The sequence below is a fragment of the Oryctolagus cuniculus genome, chromosome 19 (assembly GCF_051225735.1).
Source record: "Oryctolagus cuniculus isolate XC-2025 breed Fujian yellow rabbit chromosome 19, ASM5122573v1, whole genome shotgun sequence".
Lineage (NCBI taxonomy): Eukaryota > Metazoa > Chordata > Mammalia > Lagomorpha > Leporidae > Oryctolagus > Oryctolagus cuniculus.
This window is the reverse complement of record NC_142885.1, coordinates 289427-303911: the sequence shown is the minus strand read 5'-3', so window position 1 is coordinate 303911 and position 14485 is coordinate 289427. Positions and strand designations below refer to the sequence as shown.

At 43.9% G+C, this 14485-nt stretch overlaps 1 protein-coding gene across 2 annotated transcripts in view; it reads right to left on the bottom strand.

Annotated features, from left to right (window-relative positions):
* The window catches only part of LOC100344289 (uncharacterized), a 97797-nt gene that overhangs the window by 52942 nt on the left and 30370 nt on the right, over positions 1–14485 (bottom strand). Inside the window, exons 2-3 of one of the 2 annotated variants that reach the window (XM_089320881.1) lie at positions 12123–12355; positions 6609–6768 (exon numbers count right to left, since the gene is read on the bottom strand). In XM_089320881.1, coding sequence (XP_089177007.1) covers positions 6609–6629 — 21 coding nt within the window. In that variant the 5' untranslated portion in view covers positions 6630–6768; positions 12123–12355. Of the gene's footprint in view, positions 1–6608; positions 6769–12122; positions 12356–14485 lie in introns of those variants that run through there. The other variant, XM_089320880.1, reaches the window with a different exon arrangement.

Sequence of the window (14485 nt, the reverse complement as noted above, 5' to 3'; positions counted from 1 at the left end):
GACCAGGAGAAGCACCTGGCTTCAGATCAACGCAGTGCGCTGGCCGCAGCGGCCATTGGAGTGTGAACCAATAGAAGGAAGACCTTTCTCTCTGTCCACTCTGCCTGTCCAAAAAAAAAAAAAAAAAAAGTCAATTGACTATAGGTTAATGACTTGTTCTCTATTCTGCCCCATTGTTTAATGTATGTGCTTTAATGCTGGTGATATGCTATTTTGATTACTATAGCTTTGTAAAATATATTAAGTAGTGTGACCATTCCAGCTTTCTTCTTTTACTTCAATATTGACTTGACTATTCATTATCCTTCACAGTTCTGTACAATTCTGGGGACTTTAAAATATTTTGTTAAAGAGGGGCTGGTTGGCACTGTGGTTTAGTGGGTAAAACCACCACCTGCAGTACCAGCATCCCATAAGTGTGCCAGTTCAAGTACCGACTACTCCACTTATGATTCAGCTCTCTGCTATGGTCTAGGATAGCAGTGGAAGATGGCCCAAGTCCTTGGAGACCTGGAAGAAATCCTGTTTCTTGGCTTTGGATCAGCACCCTGCCACAGCCTTTGTGGCCATCTGTGGAGTGAACCAGTGGATGGAACACTTGATTCTCTGTCTCTGTCTCTCTGCAATTCTTTCACATAAATAAATCTTTTAAAAAGTTTTGTTAAAGAATAGCATTGAAACTTTGCAATTGCACTGAGTCTGTATATTGCTTTGGATAGTAAGAATATCCTAATACTATTCTAACTTATGAACTTGAGTAATGTTTCAATTATTTCTGTTGTATTCAATTTCTTCACCAACATTATAAAATATTCAGCATTCAGGTAATTATCTTCCTAGATTAAATTCACTCCTATATATTTATTTTTTCTGCTAGAATTTGTTTTTCAAAAAATTGGTTCTTAGGTTATATAAATTCTCTTAATTTTGTATTCTATAACAGCTGCAAAGAAAAAAGCATCTGGCAAAACAAACCCAGATTCATTATTTAAAAATTTCAAGAGAGAGGGCCAGGGGCTGATGCTGTGGTGCAGCAGACTAACGCCCTGGCCTAAAGCGCCAGCATCCCATATGGGTGCCAGTTCTAGAACCAGCTGCTCCTCTTCCAATCCAGCTCTCTGTTGATGGCCTGGGAAAGCAGTAGAAGATGGCCCAAGTCCTTGGGCCCCTGCACCCAAGTGAGGACCTGGAAGAAGCTGCTGGCTCCTGGCTTTGGATCAGTGAAGCTCCAACTGTTGCGGCCATCTGGGGAGTGAACCATTGGATGGAAGACCTCTCTCTCTCTCTCTCTCTCTCTCTCTCTCTTGCCATCTGGGGAGTGAACCACTGGATGGAAGACCTCTTTCTCTCTTTCTCTCTCCCTCTTTCTCTCTCTCTCTCTGCCTCTCTTCTCTCTGTGTAACTCTATTAAATAAATAAATCTTTAAAAAAGAGAGAGAGAGAGACAGGGCCAGTGTTGCAGTACAGATGGTTAGGCCACTGTCTACAGCACCAGCATCCCACACGGTCACTGATTCAAGTCCCAGCTGCTTCACTTCTGATCCAGATCTCTGCTACTGTGCCAGGGAAAGCAGCAGTGGATAGCCCAACTGCTTGCACCTATGTTGGAGACTTGGATGAAGCTCCTGGCTCCTGGCTTTGACCTGGCCCAGCCCTGCCATCAGTTGGGCATTCATTTGGGGAGTTGAACTAGTGAATGGAAGATCTCTGCCTCTGCTCTCTCTTTGTAACTCTGACTTTCAAATACTAAATAAATCTTTTAAAAAAAGAAATGCATCTCAATAAAATAAAGGCCATAAATGACAAGCTCACAGCTAACACCACAGTCAACAGTGAAAATTTGAAAACTTTTCCTCTTAGGCAGACATCGTGGAATACTGGGAAAAGTCACCATCTAATGCCAACCTCTCATATGGCATTGGTTTGTGTCCCAGATGCTCCACTTCTGATGAAGCTCCCTTTTAATGACCAGGAAATGTCAAAAGAAAATTCTCCAAATGCTTGGGCCCTTGTAACCCATGTGAGCCCCCAAAGAAGCCCCTGTCTTTCAGCTGGCCCAAGGCTGGCCATTGCAGCCATCAGGAATGAACCAGAGCATGGAAGATTTCTCTCTGTCTCTCCTGACTCCTTGAAAATATAAACATTTCCAGGGCCAGCGCTTGGTGCAGTGGATTAAGCCCTGGCCTGAAGTGTCGGCATCCCATATGGGTACTGGTTCTAGTCCAGCTGTTTCTCTTCTGATCCAACTCTCTGCTGTGGCCTGAGAAAGCAGTAGAAGATGGCCCAAGTCTTTGGGCCCCTGCACCCATGTGGGAGACCTGGAGGAAGCTCCTGGCTCCTGGCCTCTGATGGCATAGCTCTAGCTGTTGCAGCCATCTGGGGAGTGAACCAGCAGATGGAAGACCCCTCTATCTCTCTCTGCCTTTCCTCTTTCTGTGTAACTCTAACTTTGAAATAAATAAATCTTAAAAAAAGAAAAGAAAAACATTTCCTATAACAACAAAAAATACAAGGATGTCTACTCTCATCACCTCAATTGTGTATAGGACTGAAACATCTAGTGGGAGCAATTAGTGAGAAAAAGAAATAAAACTGGACCTTAGCTATTTAGAAAACCCTAATGATTCCATGAGAGGCTATTCATTGTCCTGAATTGTGCAGCATGTCTAGCCATTGTTTGTGCTGCCAGCATTCCCTATCAGAGCACCAGCTCTAATCCCAGCTACTTTGCTTCTGATCCAGTTTCTTGCTAATATGCCTGGGAAAGCAGCAGAGGATGGTCCAAGCCTTATGTGCCTGTTACCCAATGTAAGAGATAATGATGGCTGCTGGCTTCAGCCTGCCAAAGATCTGCCTGTTGTAGCCATTCAAGAAATAAACTGTCATTCTTACTCTCTCTCCCCATCTGTCTCTGCCTATCTCAGAGTCTCCTGCTTTTAAGACAAATAGGGACCAGCACTGTGGCAGAGGAGGTTAAGTGGCCTCCTGTAATAACAGCATCTCATATGGATACCAGTGTGGGTTCCATCTGCTCAACTTCCATTCCAGTTCTCAGGTAATACACCTGGGTCCAAGGTCCAAGTGCCTGGGCCCCTGCAACCACATGGGAGACCTGGAAAGAAGCTCCTGGCTCCTGGCTTTGGCCTGTCCCAGCCCTGGTTATTGCAGAAGTGAACCAGCAGATGGAAAAACTGATTCTCTCTCTGTGTGTAACTGCTTTTCAAGTAAATAAATATTATAGCAAGCAAACATAGCAAATAAATATTTTTCAAGATTTCTTTCATTTATTTGAAAGGCAGAGTTACAGGGAGATAGAGAGATCTTTGATCTTGGTTCACTGCCCACATGTCTACAGTGGCATGGCTGGGGAGCCAGAAGCATAGGTTGCAGAGGCCCAAGCACCTGAACCATCTTTCCCTGATTTTCCAGTGCATTAGCAAGAAGCTGGATAGGAAGTAGAAGAGCCAGGACTCTAATCAGTGCACACGTGGTATAGCAGAATGGCATGTGGTTGCTGGACTAAAATAGATATATCTTTAAAAAGGAAAATTAAAAAAAATATTAAATCCAAAAATGCATTCCATAAAGTTGCAGGATACAGAATCAACCAGGTTGCAGTAATTCTGCTATATCAAAAATGTTTGAAGCAATGTAGATTTATCTTGGAGAAGGACAGACTGAAAGATTAATGCCAACTGGCGCCGCAGCTCAATAGGCTAATCCTCCACCTGTGGCACCGGTACACCAGGTTCTAGTCCCGGTCAGGGCACTGGATTCTGTCCCAGTTGCCCCTCTTCCAGGCCAGCTCTCTGCTGTGGCCTGGGAGTGCAGTGGAGGATGGCCCAAGTGCTTGGGCCCTGCACCCCATGGGAGACCAGGAGAAGCACCTGGCTCCTGCCATTGGATCAGCGCGGTGCACTGGCCACAGTGCACCAGCTGCAGCAGCCATTGGAGGGTGAACCAATGGTAAAAGGAAGACCTTTCTCTCTGTCTCTCTCACTGTCCACTTTGCCTATAAAAAAAATTAATGCCTTGCTAGTGAATAAATGTGGAATCTGATGTCACAGAGTAAAAGATGTAAGCATTGTGAACGTGTATTGTTTCCTAGGCTGCCATAAAATCATGACAAAATAGGTGACTTAAAACAACTAAAATGGGATAGGCATATAAAAATGTGGAATAAATATATATTCTTTTTCTGTTCTTGAGGCCGGAAATCTGATATCAGGGTGTCGGCAGGGCCATGTTCCTTCTAATGGCTCTAGAGAAGAATGCCTCCTTGCCTTTACCTAGCTTTTGATGATTGCCTGCAATCATTGACATTCAGTGGCTAGAAGCTGTATCTCTCTAATTTCTGCCCCTGTTGTCATGACATCTCCTTTCTGTGTGTCTTCATATGGCTTTCTTTTTTTAATATTTTATTTTTTGACAGGTAGAGTTACAGACAGTGAGAAGCAGAGACAGAGAGAAAGATCTTCCATCTGCTGGTTGACTCCCCAAATGGTGGCAACAGCTGGAGCTGGGCTGATCCAAAGCCATGAGTCAGGAGCTTCCTCCAAGTCTCCCACATGGGTGCAGGGGCCCAAGGACTTGGGCCATGTTCTACTGCTTTCCCAGGCCATCAGCAGAGAGCTGGATTGGAAGAGGAGCAGCCGGGACTAGAACTGATGCCCATATGGGATGCCAGTGCCACAGGTGGAGATTAAACTTCTGTGCCACAGCACTGGCCCCTGTATGATCTGCTTATAAAAACAATACATATTGGGGGCCAGCACTGTGGTGTAGCAGGTAGGGCTTCCACCTGCAGTGCCAGTATCCCTTATGAGCACCACTTTGAGTGCCAGCTGCTCCACTTTTGATCCAGCTCTCTGCTGTGGCCTGGGAAATCAGTAGAAAATGACCCAAGTCCTTGGGCCCCTGCCCCCACATGGGAGACCTGGAAGAAGCTCTTGGCTCCTGGTTTTGGATTGGCACAGCTCCGGCCATTGCAGCCAATTGGCGAGGGAACCAGTGGATGGAAGATCTCTCTCTCTCTGCCTCTTCTTCTCTCTCTGTGTGTAACTCTGACTTTCAAATAAATAAATAAATAAATCTTCAAAAGCAAAAAAAGTAGAGAATGAGATTTTGACAAAACATAAAATGTCTTTTCCTCATTTAATAATCAGAAATGTAAAATATTCTCTTGTAGTCTGTTTATTTTAACAAGCTGCTCAACCAGATAACTTGGAAATCAAACCTGATGATAAAGTACTAAAATTTAATTAGAAATTAGAATAGTGTTGTTTCCAAAGGCTTGGACTCTGTCCCAAGTGTGGGGAGCAGGTCCCTGTGGGGAGCAGGGCCCATCTCCTGCAACATGGTGAAATAAGTACTGAGACTACCAAGACTAGACTAGACTACTGAGACTATTGAGACTAACTCTATGCGCCTGATCTCCCACCATATGGCGCTCTGAGGAAGTAAACAAATCTTACACAGCTGCTTCATCAATTAGCTGATTCCTGATCCAACCTCTGATGGGAGGAGAACAGCATGCCCCTAGCGTGGGCAGCAGAGCACGGATTGGTGGAAGAGGACTATAAAGGCAAGATAGAAGCGGCATGGAGGGATTTGCTTATGTGCCACAGACATCTCACAAAATGCACCGAAAGAATAACAAGAATGCGGACACACACCAAGTGGAATGCAGTTAGAATGTGGTTAGCACCGGAGCAAACTTGAGCACACAACGCAGAGTCATTCGCTTAAACAACAGCATCCAGTCTGGTGTAGCTTCCCCCCCCCTTGAGCCTGCTGGGGAGCGACAAGTGGTTCCGTGACTCAGATACAGATGGGGGGAAAAAGCTGCGGGGAGAGAGATAAAAAGCGGCAGGGACAAAAAGCCTTGGGGAGCGAGAGACAAAAAGCTGCGGGGGAAACATAGAGAGAAATAAGAAAGCTGGAGAAAGGAAAATAAGAAAAAGCCGCAGGAAGAAAACTGCAGGGAGAGAAAGAAAGCTGAGGGGAAAAAAGCTGCAGGGGGATAAGAGAGTCAGGAAATAGAAAAAAAAAAATAAGAAAGTCTCCCCACAACATGGCGATGAGAGGGCTTGGATTCGGACTGCCTAGGGTGATAAGCACCTGTGGGCAACTCTAGCAGAGCTGAGTATGTGCCGCGGGGCACCGAAGACAGGCGTGTATGAACACCACAAAGAATAAAAAGAAGGGGGAGCTGTGGGGAGCAGGGCCCTGTGGGGAGCAGGGCCCATCTCCCCACAGCAAGTGCCAATTAAAATAATGAGGACATGGTTTTGGGGAGAATAAAACAGAGTAGTTAATCCTTTGCAAACGAGGACACAGAAGTCTATCAAATCTCAATGATAGTTACCAAATAATCAGGCCCTTGCTGCTTGCTGCTCAGATGGTCAATTCATCAGAGTGTTGGTAAAAGGAAAGGGTTAATTTAAAAAATCCAGTACTCTTGGGGGAAAGAGATCCCCCAATCCAAAGTGAGCTCTTTCCCAACAAACCAACAGGACAGTTGCAGAGTGAGGTTGGAAATAGAACAATGAGTCTATTTGATTAACAATTATGCAGATTTTCATGCTTTGTTCTGATGAGGGTCCTACCTTGGCAGAGGAGTGTAGCATGGATCCCTCAGCTGGCAGTTCTTGATACGGAGCTCAACATCAGTTGGGAGAGCTCAACATCAGTTGGGAGGAGACTTTCTTTAGCTGGGTCAAAAGTCTGCCATTCCAAATCATCCCCTTTCAGTGGACTCCTAAAATTCTTATGAAAACAATATTCACAAGACTAGGGTTAGAGTAGATGCCTTCATGAAGGTAAAATGTGGGAAGGGAAGGTGCCTTTATTATGGCTAATAATTCCTCACTGTCAAGTTTTCTGATCCATATGTATGGAATAGGGGAATTGACTCCACTCTGGCTACTTTCTGCTGAATGAAAGTAATGTAGGGGAATTTTGGGAATGGAAAATTGACATTGTTTTGACCCTTGCTTTCTCCCTTTGAAGAGAGATAAAGGCAAGAACATTTGTTTAGCTTCTGGCTCATATGTTCATTTGTAAAGTTTCTGTAACATAGTGACTTTAAACCCTAAGTAAATTCCCAATAACATTATTAGAATGTTAGTCCTCATTTAAAATTCCTCCTAAAATAGACCTGGTTCCAGATGGTATCCAGGAAATGAATTTGAAAGCCAGTCTCTACCTCCTTGGGAAAGGGGAGCCACACAGGTAGTTTCCACATGTTTTACCTTGCAGGTGCCTTATCATTTCACAGTAATAATAAAAGCAACAACATATTAACATTACTCTACCTAAACAGCAAATCATAAAACTGTTGGCAGCTTTCACTAAGAATTTTTAACCTCAAGTAAGTAAAGCCATTGACTAGGGCTCAGTTTGTAGGTCAGACATAGTATTAAACTGGATGGGCATGTTAGCTAGGAAAATGATCCCAGAGCTATTGGGATTTTATACACAATATCTTGTTTTGATGGAGGCACAAATTTCTTCTTTGGATGGCCATGAGGGTGTTTCAAGCCATTTGGCTTTGGGGGATTGCCTTCCTCAGTAGGGAAATTTAAGCTCAGTTATCTCTCCTTCACCATCCAATAGGCACCTGCATAATAAGAAAAAGCATAGTTTCCTACCGCTTTCTCTCTATATAACCCTGCTGTTTAAATAAAGAAAATCAATCTTAAAAAAAAAATGAATTCCAGATCCGAATTTCTAAAGGGGATGTCAATCACATACAGGCTTGCTGGACTATAGTGTTCCAAGCATCCATGCACATGTTCCTCGGAAGGCTTTAGAAGAAAGGAGGCTGACACTCATCATTTTTAGATTAATGAGCAGGTCGTGTGACTGTGAGCTGGGAACCTCCCTGTTGTTTATGAGGTTGCAATAGTGAGATGGGCTGTCCAAGAGTGAACTGCTCTGCCTCTCCATAGTACATCATCAGTGGCTGTTATTCTTACATGCATTAGGCAGTCTTGCCTAGCAATGTCCAGATTTTTAAATATTTAAATTTTTAAATTTGAGTCAGTATTCTGAGTCCTACTTCTTGCTTCTTGATTACCAAGAATTCCAAAACCTATCTCAGATCTGAAAACCCCAGTATGGGTGCTGTATATAGATTCTAGCATAATGTGAGAGTATAAGATGAGAGAACTCCAAACATTGTATTTAGTTAGTATACTTTAGAAATAGTGGCAGTCTGTAGAGGTTGCAAATCTACCTACCAGGGTGGTGAGACATTTAAGGGATTTTAATAATTCTCCAAAAATTATTAAAAGGAAAAACAGCAACATGATAAAGGCTGGCTTCCCACGAGTCCTAACCCTATTCATCTTCCTGCACTATACACCCTCACCCATCCGTGATCCATACCCACCCTGGGCCGCAGCTGAGAGAAATTTGATGGGGAGCTGATGACAAATGCCCTAAACAGCATATTGACATAGGAATCACCCCGTAAGACCTTTGGATCTAGCTGAAAAGCCCATGACATCATTTCAGGCAAGAAAAGCTAAGACATTGTGGCAAAAAAAAAAAAAAAAAAAAAAAAAAAAAAAAAAAAAAAAACCACTACATGAAGAATCTCTGTGAGTTAGACCTCAGTGGAAAGAAGGGGCCATCAAAGGAGGTACCTTTCTCTGAAGGGAGAAGAGAACTTCCACTTTGCTTATGGCCCTGTCTGAATACCGACAGAGTTTGTGGACTCAAAAAGCTTCCATAGCCTTGGCAGCACATGAGAAGAGCCTCAGGTGATCACTGACTTCATAATTAAGAGTGTCAATTGTTAAATCAACAACAGGAGTCACTGTGCACTTGCTTCCCATGTGGGACCTCTGTCCTTAATGAGTTGTACTATGAGAATTAATGGTAAAACTTGTCATCTTCAAAAGTACTTTATACATTGTGTGTCTGTGTACGAGCAAACTGTTGAAATCTTTACTTAGTGTAGAGTTGGTCTTTGGTATATAAAGATAATTAAAAATGAATCTTTATGAAGAATGGGATAGGAGAGGGAGTAGAAGGTGGGACAGGGAGAAGTGGGGGTGGGAGGGTGGGTATGGGAGGAAGAACTGCTGTATTCCTAAAACTGTATCCATGAAATTTGTATTCATTAAGTAAATGCTTTATAAAAGGAAAGGAAAGGAAAGGAGAGGAGAGGAGAGGAGAGGAGAGGAGAGGAGAGGAGAGGGGAGGGGAGGGGAGGGGAGGAGAGGGGAGGGGAGGGGAGGGGAGGAAAAGAAAGAGCCAAGAATGGGACAAATATCCCTAAAGCTCCTGCATTTTCTAAATTGACAAGGACTCCTCACTGTCTCCTTGGGCATCAACAGCCACAGACACAGTTGCTGGATGGTTTAAGGGATTTAAATGTTTACTCCATCGCATTTACCAGATCTCTCACAAAACCTCTACTATAGCAAATCCACTTAACAGGGGCTGATGCTGTGGCATATTGGGTAAAGCAGCCACCTGCAGTGCCAGCATCACATTTGGGTGCCAGTTAGGGCCACCCCCTGCTGCTTCAGTTGTGATCCAGCTCTCTGCTGTGGCCTGGGAGAACAGTGGAGGATGGCTCAGGTGCTTGGGCATGCATCCAGGGTGGAGGGGGTCTGGGAGGAATCTCCTGACTCCTAGATTCAGATCAGCCCAGCTCTGGCCATTGCAGCTACCTGGGAAGTGAACCAGTGGATGGAGGACCTCTCTCTCTCTCTCTCTCTCTCTCTCTCTCTGCCTCTGCTTCTCTGTAACTCTGCCTTTCAAATAAAATAAACATTTTAAAAAATCCACTTAACAGCCAACTTCTCTTAAATTTAACACACATACAGGACATGCAGTATTACAGTAGAACACCACTTTCTTCTTAGTAATAGGAGTGCAACTATAAGCTGCTCAATCAGCCACAATGCAACTCAAGGTGCTTTTGGATGGAAATTAAATTGAACCACTCATATTTCACCAAATGAATACTCTTCCAAATTGGTGTGTGTGAACCTCTGGATCTCCTCACATCCGGAGCTGAAGAGGCAGCCCGCTACTCTGCATGGAGCAGGTAGTGGCACAAGCCAACCTTCAGAGCTGTCCCTGAGCTGTAACCCCACTGTCTGTGTGAGTGTGTGTGTGTGTGCATGGGCCCAGTGCGTACGAACCTCTGGATCTCCTCGCATGTGGAGCTGAAGCACCAGCTCCCTAGCCCCCTTGCTAAGTGACACAAGGAGACTACGAGATGCTCCAGCCAAGATGCCGCCTCACCACCTTGCCTGGCGTCCCTATCAGCCTACTGCCAGAGCAGACCACAGAGGCAGACCAGGCCTCTGAGCAGGGGACCTCTCCAACTTCTCTTCACCTTCCACTGCAGTTTAGTTCACAGGTTCCAGAGCAAAGAAACAACCTGATACGTGTTAAATATCCTCCAGGAACAAATCTGAGTGAAACCTACATTTGTTCTCAGGAAAATAGACTTTTCTTCACCTTCTACTGCAGTTTAGTTCACAGGTTCCAGTGCAAATATGGAATAGGAAATAATCATCAAGAACATGAACATAAAACTCACTTGCTGGGACTGGCATTGTGGTACAGCACATTAAACTATCACTTATGATGCCTGCATCTCCTATCAGAGTGCCAACTTGAATCCTAGCTGTGTTCTTTCTGATCCAATCTCCTAACTGTGCCTAGGAATTAGCAGATAATGGCCTGATTACTTGACTCCTTGCCACCCACATGAAATACTCAGATGAGGTTCCTGACTCCTGGCTTCAGTCTGGCTCAGGCCCAACTGTTGCAGCCATTTAGGGGAGGGAACCAGTGAATGGAAATCTCTCTCTCTCTCTCTTTATTCCTCCCCTATGTGTGTGTATCTCCTTCCCTTTCACTCTGCCTTTCAGCAAAATAAATAAATCTCTAAAATATCTCCCTTCAGGATCAAGCATCTGGGGGATACTGCACTTTAGGAGGAAATGGATTGATTTGTTCAGAGTACTCAAAGCAGCTTTTTTGTATCCCAGTTCTTTCTCTGTCCACACTTACATTTTTATAGCACTTATGACAGCATCAGTGTGAGTTTTCATTCATTTTCTCATATGTAGTGTGTGACCTATTACAAAGCAACCTTCCTGATTGTATGTCTTTTGCTTCTCCATCCCAAATACTTAGAATAGTGTCTAGTGCCTGACACGTGAAGATCATTTGTTGAATGAACAAACTGAACTATTTACTAAATGTTAATGAAGGAGCTTATGTTCAATCACTCCATTTATAAAATAAAGCTCAGCTGACTATGAAATGTTTATATTGTATATAAAATATATATGAATTTGGCCGGCGCCGCGGCTCACTAGGTTAATCCTCTGCCTAGCGGCACCGGCACACCGGGTGCTAGTCCCGGTTGGGGCGCCGGATTCTGTCCCGGTTGCCCCTCTTCCAGGCCAGCTCTCTGCTGTGGCCAGGGAGTGCAGTGGAGGATGGCCCAGGTGCTTGGGCCCTGCACCCCATGGGAGACCAGGAAAAGCACCTGGCTCCTGGCTCCTGCCATCGGATCAGCGTGGTGCACCGGCCGCCGCGCGCCGGCCGCGGCGGCCATTGGAGGGTGAACCAACGGCAAAAGGAAGACCTTTCTCTCTGTCTCTCTCTCTCACTGTCCACTCTGCCTGTCAAAAAAAATATATATGAATTTGCAGTCTGCCTTTGAACTCGGTCATGAGCATCAGTATCCTTGTCTCCTTAATTGTTGTGGGCAGTAAGAAGACTTCTGTCTGCTCTGTTTAAAGATCCCCATGGTTCTCAGTGTTCAGAGAGCTTTTCCGCTGGTGACCTTCCATGTCCACCTAGTTTCCCTTTGTACCCAAGCCTGGACTTGAGGATTGTGATTGTGGCTATGGATCCCAGCTCAAAACTCAAAATGTACCCACTGAAATATTTTCTGATTTCCTCTTCAAGCCAATGGCTGTTTGACACAGTGTGGATTGACATCCACATACGTGTGACTTTTCCCATTTTTCTGGAATTGATTTCTATTTTAATTCCATTGGAGTTATGAAAGCAATGATATGACTCCAATTTTCTAAAAATTGTTGACACATATTTTCTGAAATAACAGATGATCCCACCTGGAGAATTGTTGACAGCTGTTGAGAAGAACACATGTTCTGCTGCTGTCAGGTAGAATGCTCTCTGTATAACTGTTAGGAAAAGTTGATTTATAATATTGCTCAAATCTACCACTCTTGAAAGTGGAGTAGTAATACATTCTGTTTGTTCCATTGCTGTTTATCCCTTCAGAGCTGTCAACATTTGCTTATATATTCTGGTGTCCTGAGGTTGGGTATGCATGTTGTTCAACCTAGAAAAGTACACAGAGGAACACTCAACAATATCAATAATAATATAGGAACAAAATGAGGAATTCAAAAAACACATAGAACAATGAAGAATCAATCAATTTTCAAGATGTAGAAAATGGTGAATAAAAAGAAATAAAAATAAATAGAAAACTTCTACTTCAAAGAAACACAATAGAAAAAACATTTTGTTATGTAGAAATGGGATTGGACTTGCATGATCCTCAAACTCTGATGCTTTTCCCTGGCATAAGTCCACGTCTTCTACTGAGAGCATCATCCAATGATTTCTTCAGAGTGATCCATCCCACCTGTCAATGCAAGTGTTAAGTGACCATAAAACTAGCTCCTGCTGCAGGGGCAAGGGTCATGCTTGTTCTTCCTGCTGTGGTATTGTTGGTGCATGAGGAGTTGGGGCTCAGGTGTGCATATCTTATGAGGGAGTGCACAGGCCCCAGGATTTAGCCCTGGCTGTTGACACAACATCTCTCTGTTCAGCACAAGGTACACCTGCTTCCACCTAAGTGTAAGATGCCCAAGGGTGACCAAATTATGTCTCCCTCAAACACAGCCAGGAGGGAGGGAACCTAGGCCACACCCACACTGAACACGGCTTCGGCTTCTCCACTCTGTCATCAGTGTCTTTAGTGAGAGAGGATGGCATCGGATTCCTATTTCAAAAAAAAAATTGATGACATAAAACTCAACAAAATGGAATTAGGAATGTTATTGTGAAAATGGGCAAATATAAGAGATTGTACAAAATTAGTAAGTATTAACTGCACTTCTGAGAGACTATGTTAATTTTTATGAAATGTGTATTTGGCCACTTTTTTCATATCAACTTTTTTTTTTAAAGATCTGTGTTATTTATTTGAAAGGCAGAGTTAGAGAAAGACAGGTAGAGACAGAGAGAAATTTTCATTGGTTGGTTCACTCCCCAAATGTCCACAATGGGCCAAGCCGGGCCAATCTGAATTCAGGAGCCAGGAGTTTCTTCCAGGTCCCCAATGTGGGTGCAGGGATCCAAGTATTTGGGCCATCATCTACTGCTTTTCCAGGCACATTTGCAGAAAGTTGGATGGGAAGTGGAGCACCCAGGACTTGAACCGGCACCCTTGTTGGATGCTGACATTACAGGCCAGGGTTTTAACCTGCTGTGCCACAGGTCTAGCTCCTATTTGACCACTTTTAAAATGTACTATTATTGTGGTCCTGACAAAACAAAATATAGCTGATGAATTTTATCATCTTAAGCATTTCGAAGTGTATAGTTGAGTAGTGTTGAGGATATGCACATTGTTGTGGGATGAATATTAGGAGCTGTTTTTCCTTATGAGACTGAAACTCTCTACCCATTGAAGGAAAGTTTTTACAATTCCACCACCACCAACTCCCAGGAACTGCCATTCTACTTGCCATTGCCCAGACTATGGAGTCTTTAGGAGATACAGTGATATTTCAGGGTCACATAACTGAAAGGGTAGAGGGAACCCTCTTGGAACTCAGTTTGTCTGCAAAGCTGGGTCCTGATTGTACCCAGGCACTCCCTGGGGTTTTCAGATTGAGCTATGTGTCATAAACGTGTGTGATTATTGACATGGCATGAGGCAGATGGAGGATGAGTCTTTGGAGAGGTCTTTTCTGCTGAGGAATCCCATGAAAGAGAATCCCAAGAAATGAAATCAATTTCTTGATGAAAGTCTACAATAGAACCCGGAACTCAGGGTGTCTAAGCTTTCTTTGCTGAAGCCCCATTGGAGAAAGCCATCTGTTCTGTTCTGTCCTGACTTTCTAGGGGCCCAGACTCAAGAAATCTAGGATGTGAATACTTTATAACTTTGCAGATATTGACTCAGCTCTTGCTATTGATACCTCAGGCATTTGGGCAGGAAGGACTCCATGGTGACATGGGTTGTCCCAAAGAAGGAAACTCTAGGCAAGGTCACCATGCTGATCCCACTTGGGCATTGCAACACTACTTCCCCTTTTGTGGGTATTTTTGGGAGCTTCATGTAGGCTGTCCTGTCCCATGTAGGAACAATTTATTGGAAGAGTTAAAATCTGGGTTAGCCTGTTAGGTCTACACTCTAGGTCATGGCAGGCAGAATGGGTAGAGGAATGTTGTGCTG